Below are 6392 nucleotides of genomic sequence, written 5' to 3'. Positions count from 1 at the left end.
AATTGATTTTCTATTTGATTTGTAAAGGTGTATTTGGTGCACATTTTGGATGTTACATATATTGATTTTTTTGTTGCAGCTACTTTTTCCAGATGTCACGGGTACTATTTTTTCAAGTTACAAGGACAAACAGAGTATCAGATGGGAAATCTCTCGTCGGATGTCCGAGCGCTAGTTGTCCCCTAAGTTCCTACCTGAGAGGGGACCAAAAGCTTGGAAGCAGTAAATTAATTCAAATTAAAAAGTGTTCAACTACAAAGTTGTATAACTTCTCAAGATATACAACTTTTATTTTGGTCATTTCTTCATTCGACAAAGCGATAGTACGTTGTTTACAAAAATCTATATCTCTATATAGTTTCCTGAAACTAGAAAAGATATATATACGATTTGTAAACAATATTACTACCACTATTTCGGATGAACAAATGATTAAAATAAAAGTTGTAGATCTTCAAAAGTTATACAACTTTATTTTTTAACACTTTTTAATTTAAATTAATTTTGACCCACAAAAAGTACGTTTGAATATCTCAAATTTGAAATTCAAAATTTTCAAATAACCTCGGTTGCAGAAACTATTAAAATGAAATGTGTAGATCTCGAAAAGTTATAAAACTTTGTAGTTGACAACTTTATTATTTGAAATCATCTTGTCAACAAAAAAAAACTTTATTATTTGAAATCATCTTGTCAACAAAAAACTAAGATTGAATTTCTCAAATTTGAAATTCAAATTTTGTAAACAACCTGATAAACTACCAAAATGAAACTTGTAGATCTCGAAAATTTATGAATTTTCGTAGTTGATAACTTTTTTATTTGAAATCATCTTATCAACAAAAAACTAAGTTTGAATTTCTCAAATTGGAAATTCAAATTTCGTAAATGACCTCGGATGTTGAAACTATCAAAATGAAAGTTGCAGATCTCAAAAAAGTTATAAAACTTTGTAGTTGACAACTTTTTTATTTTAATTTTTTTAGGGCCTCAAACAACCAATTTATACTCAGTTTAGTATAATATATATTGGAAAAGAAAACAGAGTATAGACACAAGTGAGAGTATGGTGCAGTGATAGAGGAGGTTACACGTGAGGAGGAGGTCGCCGGCTGCGTAGCGTGCGAATATTGTGTGAAAAATGCCACGACTTGCTTGATTTTTTTCCATTTGTTTCAGGTTTTTTCGATTCAAATTTTGCCGTGGGCCCGAAAAATGGTCCACGGCAAACGTGGCTTTGCCAGCTTCTATTTGCCGTGTTGATTTCGCCGTGTGTTTCTAGAACATGGCAGATAAAGGGAATCCGGTAGTGAATACACACATGCAGTTAGACATGTGCCATGCCACAATTGAATAAGATTTCAATCGAGCACGAATCTGGAAGCCATTCTGGTGGTAATGCTACTGCAAATAAGCTAGCTAATGTAGTCATTTTATCCATGAGAGGATGCCTTTATATGGTTTTTTGTTCATTCCTCTTTTCTTTTGTTTTAGTTTTTTTGTACGATGCTATATTTCTTTCTTGCAAGTAGATAGGAGTATATCATATATACTTTGTTTCTCTACACTCTTCCTACCCTTCTTTCAGAACGCAAGTCGCATGCGTCACTTGCTCCGTTTTCACCACTCGCATATATCTATCTATCCACACACGCCACCAATGCAACGAATGATAATCTTGCCCTCTTCCATCTTTGCGTGTGCCACAACTGTGAACTGGGCCGCAAGAAAACGTCATCAGATCTGCCCCAATTCATATGCACGAGGAGCGTCGTCGTTGGCCAGCTAGCTTGAATATATAGGTTTCAGTGCAAGAAACCTAAACCGACCGGCGCGTTTAAACAAACACTCCACGCACTCCCCCCGCGCGCCACGCCTACCCATCCGCGTCATCGGCCACCCGTCGCCGCCGTGTCCAGCTCGCCCGGCGCCGCCTATATATACTTGCTCCGATCAGCCCCCGTCTCCGGAAGCAATAATTGATTGCACACACGCACAAGTCAAACGTGCAGCGGCTAATAAGCTGAGCGATCGTGTTGGTACCCCGAGACGTGTGCGTGACCAAAGCTAAACTAGTAGTAGCAGTCGCGAGCTAGCCGGCCGGCGGCGACGATGGGTTCACCGGCATCGACGACGGCCGTCGCCGCGGTGGTGGTGGTGGTCCTGCTGTGCGGCGCGTCCGCGCGCGCGCAGGACATGGACAAGGAGTGGGCGCGGCCGCCGTACCGTGGGTTCTTCGGCGTCCCCGGCTCGATGCTGCCGCAGTCGGACGTGGACCTGCTGGAGTTCCCGCTGAACCTCGAGTACCTGGAGACGGAGTTCTTCTGCTGGTCCGCGCTGGGGTACGGCCTCGACGCCATCGACGCCAACCTCACCGGCGGCGGGCCGCCCTCCATCGGCGGCCAGTCCGCCTCCCTCACCCCCTTCGTCCGCGACGTCGCCACCCAGTTCTGCTACCAGGAAGTCGGGCACCTCAGGTAACTATTGATTGATGAGCTCCTGAACAATACTCTCTCGTGTGACAGTAGTTAATTGCAAACAATTGATCCGAGAATATTGGATTAAAGGGCGATCAAGCAGACGGTGCGGGGCTTCCCGCGGCCGCTGCTGGACATCAGCGCGGCCAACTTCGGCAAGATCATCGAGCAGGCGCTGAACGCGACGCTGGACCCGCCCTTCAACCCCTACGAGAACAGCGTCAACTTCCTCATCGCCTCCTACATCATCCCCTACGTCGGCCTCACCGGCTACGTCGGCGCCAACCCTAAGCTCCTCACGCCCCAGGCCAGGAAGGTGCGTGCGTCGCGTGACCGCTCTACTCGCTCGTCATCACCTTGCTTTGCTAGCCATGGGCATCGATGGCACGGCACGCGTTCGCCATGCTTGAGCCACCGTGTTCCGGGTGCCCGGCTTATGACGTGTTGATTGATCAGATCTGATAAATGGATGGATGGATGTGTGCTGCATGCAGCTGCTGGCGGGGCTGCTGGGGGTGGAGTCGGCGCAGGACGCGGTGATCCGGACGCTGCTGTACGAGCGCGGGATGACGCGCGTGGCGAGCTACGGCGTCGGGGTGGCGGAGGTCACGGCGCACATCTCGGACCTGCGGAACGCGCTGGGGCGGCGGGGCGTCAAGGACGAGGGGCTGGTGGTGGCGCCGGGACAGGGGCCGGAGGGGGTCACCGTGGGGAACGTCATCGCCGGCGACCACCTCTCGCTCGCCTTCGACCGCACGCCCGAGGAGATCCTCGGCATCGTGTACGGCACCGGCAACCCCGCCCAGCACGGCGGGTTCTTCCCCCAGGGCGCCGACGGCCGCATCGCCAGGGGGTTCCTCGTGTAGCGCCGCACGGGCCAGTTTGGTGCGCGGGGAGCACAAGGGTGGTGCGTGTATCTGTGTCAAAGTTCAAAGATGAGCCTGCAAGCTGAAGATTACACATGTTTGTGTGTTGGCATCTCAATGTAGTTGGTGTGTGATCTTGTGGTGCGTGGGCGAACTGGTCAACTGGATATGTATACATCTGGATGGAAATAAACTGAATAAAGGGGTGCAGAAGTACATTATTCTGCGCAATGACGACAAGAGGGAGGAATCCACATGCACATGCACCTTCTTTATTTAGGAAGGCTTTTTTTTTGAACAAGAGGGTCACTCCCCTACTAATTATATATATATATCTATAGATCGAAAATAATTGAAAATCTTTCTCACCCATATCGGGCCCGCGGTACCCTTCACGCCGAACCCACCTGTCAGGTCTGAGAAGGGTGAGAGGAGGTGGAGACCCATAGAAAGTGCATGTTAATGGATGTTTCTATCAAAAATAAAGAACTTTTCTTACCTCTGGCTTTGTACCCGCCCGCGTGTACCCGTTTGGCCGTTCCATCAAGACTGTCGTGAGGGCTAAGGACGCTGCGGTGGGAGGGGATCGGAGGAGAGGAAGAAGCGGCCGGGAGGCCGCTGGCAGGAGGCAGCAGCAGGTCGCGCGCGGCGTCGCGCGACTTCGACAACCAATACTTCGGCTCGTACACCAGCCAGCTCCTCCGGGAGCCTCAGCAGTCAGCCTGGAGCAACAGCGTCTCCGGCCACCCGCCGTGCACGCCCTCCTAGGAGACAACCTCGGTCGAGTCCATGGACAGAACGTGGAGCACCGGCAACAAGGTTGTCGAGCAATCTGGCAGTCATGGAGCCCGCCTGCAGCCCGAGGAATAGGACCCGGCAGAGCAAGCCCGAGACCAGCGGCCGGAGGTCGCGCGCCGGATCCGGCAACACCTTGCACCGTGTATGCCTGGGCATTCGGGTTACTCGAAAATTTCGGGTCGGGTTATTTGGGTTTTTGAAATTTCGGGTTTTGAAAAATACAACCCGAAATTTATTGAAAATAAACAAAACCCGACATTTCGGGTTCGGGTTCGGGTTAAACCGTATTACCTGAATTCCTACTTGCTGTTGTTCTAATCTCGCAGCCAATGCTCGCGGCTGAAGAATGCCCATGACTCCATGAGAAATCCGAAGAGGATAAAAGGAGGAAGAAATGTTATTGAATGAAAAAACAACTCCTCGTTCCTGAATTTATCTAATCTATCTAGTGCTAGTAAAGAAAGGAAGCTGAATTCAAAAAAAAAGTAAAGAAAGGGAGCTTAGATTAACTTGTGTAGTGTTCTGGCTGGCTACTCGGATTAGCTTGTGTGCTGTTCCTCCGTTGTTGGTGCCGTTCCGTCTTCCTGGTCAGCGGCCGGAGAAGCTCCATGCTCACCGCTGCACGCCTGCTCGCAGCAAGCCTGCACCAGCTCGCAGCGCCGCCGGACGCCAGATGCCGATAGGGAAGACGAGCTGCTGCAGACTGCACCTTGATGAGGAAGCCAGGGCCAAGGCGATGCTGTTGCCGTCGCGCACTCTTGCTGCGTCGCTTTGGCATCCGCGGCGAGATGCGCCGCCGTCAAGGGGCGGCTCCTGCGTCCTGCCTGGTGGTGGACTGGTGGAGTGGTGGTGGTGCCGTGGGTGGGGTTAGGTTAAAGCAGATAAAGGTGACTTGTGGGCTGAGCTGAAACATTGCGTACTTGGGTTGCTGGGCTGAATTTCGGGTTTTTTTAGAATTCGGGTACCGGGGTTCAAAACCCGATTTACCTGTAATAATTTCGGGTACCGTGGCTTACTACCTGAAGTTGTGTTCGGGTTTTTCGGATTCGATTTTTAGATTTCGGGTAATATGCCCAACCATAGCACCGTGGACGCAGCCAGGGGGGAAGGATCCGGTATGGCAAGGTATGGCGCTTGCCATCCCTTGATTCAGCAGTGAATACCCTCAGTTCTTTACCTGTCCTTGTAGCCTGGCGCCATGCCGCCATGGCTGCTGTTTTGCTCTGCTTCCCTAAATACAAGCACAAGGAAGAAGACGCCACGCCATTTGGGGCCACAGCCCCGGCCGCTGACCCATCTCAGCCCATCAATCCCAGGACCCCACCAGCCCTTCCACGCTCACGCTCGCTTACTGATCCCGCGCGAGAGCATAGTTGCGCAGGTCGGCAGGGACCAGGCCACCAGGGAGCAGGCACACCGCATGCAAGCCGCAGCATCGCAATTACCGGCCGCCGGCGTGGACGGTCGTGCATGCAGGTTCAATGGTCCAAGCGACCAGTGTTCGTGTGACATTGGCTACAAGCTTAGAGGCACCAAGAGGTGATGACTGATGAGGGGTGTGGCCGCCGATGAGACTTCTAGAAGGAAGAGTCTGATTAACAAATCTGACGTGTGGGGTCCATATAATGTTAATTGCTAGAGTAAATGATATAGATAACCTATTATACTCTATAGCTGACATGTACAACACTATAGAGAGTTGCTCTCTATAACTGTTGCGGGTGCCCTTATCGTTACTAATTGAAGGTTTCTTTTGAAATCTCACGTGAAGACACCTAGAATCGTAGATGAACATTCTACATGTTAGGGTGGTGGCAACCCACGTCTCCTGTTGGAATCCATGTGGAGTTGGACACGGTATGTACACTGGCAGGCATCGCTAAGGTTGGGCAAGGCTGCGTACATCACCACACAAATGAGAGGTATGGATTGTTTTTACTTTTACCATTCTAGCCATAACGAGATTGCTTTGATTTGCTTGCTTCCTATGTGCGTGCCGCACGTGCATCTCTGCTAGTTATAATAAAAGAATAATAGAAAAGTTACGGCACAAAGACATTACCGGTTGCTTTATTTAACAGATTCAAGACTCAGCAACCTTAGGTGCTTACATTCTCTTTTCAGTAACACAATTAGACTAGTAGTTCATATATAGGGTATATAAAGAGAGAGGGGTTATGAGATGCAGATCTTGCTCATTCTACTAAACCGTTTAGGTTTCTAGAAACTATTTATTCTGTATTAGAGCAGT

At 49.5% G+C, this 6392-nt stretch overlaps 1 protein-coding gene and 1 long non-coding RNA gene across 3 annotated transcripts; one reads left to right on the top strand and one right to left on the bottom strand.

The window, feature by feature from the left end:
* The first annotated feature begins 1984 nt into the window (after positions 1–1984).
* Positions 1985–3574, top strand: LOC120683983 (desiccation-related protein PCC13-62-like). Its single transcript, XM_039966068.1, has 3 exons — positions 1985–2477; positions 2568–2793; positions 2972–3574. The coding sequence occupies exons 1-3, from the start codon at positions 2113–2115 to the stop codon at positions 3341–3343; spliced, it is 963 nt and encodes a 320-aa protein (XP_039822002.1). The 5' UTR covers positions 1985–2112; the 3' UTR covers positions 3344–3574.
* Positions 3512–4997, bottom strand: LOC120683984. 2 transcript variants are annotated; one of them, XR_005679020.1, is made up of 3 exons: positions 4433–4997; positions 3843–4289; positions 3512–3759 (listed from the first exon to the last, which is right to left on the bottom strand). It is a non-coding gene; the product is annotated as an uncharacterized LOC120683984 (long non-coding RNA). The 2 variants fall into 2 exon arrangements; XR_005679021.1 differs by having other exon boundaries at positions 3512–3750.
* Between the last annotated feature and the right edge of the window lie 1395 nt (positions 4998–6392).

Source organism: Panicum virgatum, chromosome 7N, assembly GCF_016808335.1.
Source record: "Panicum virgatum strain AP13 chromosome 7N, P.virgatum_v5, whole genome shotgun sequence".
Taxonomy (NCBI): Eukaryota; Viridiplantae; Streptophyta; class Magnoliopsida; order Poales; family Poaceae; genus Panicum; species Panicum virgatum.
This window is presented reverse-complemented; position numbering and strand designations above follow the sequence as displayed.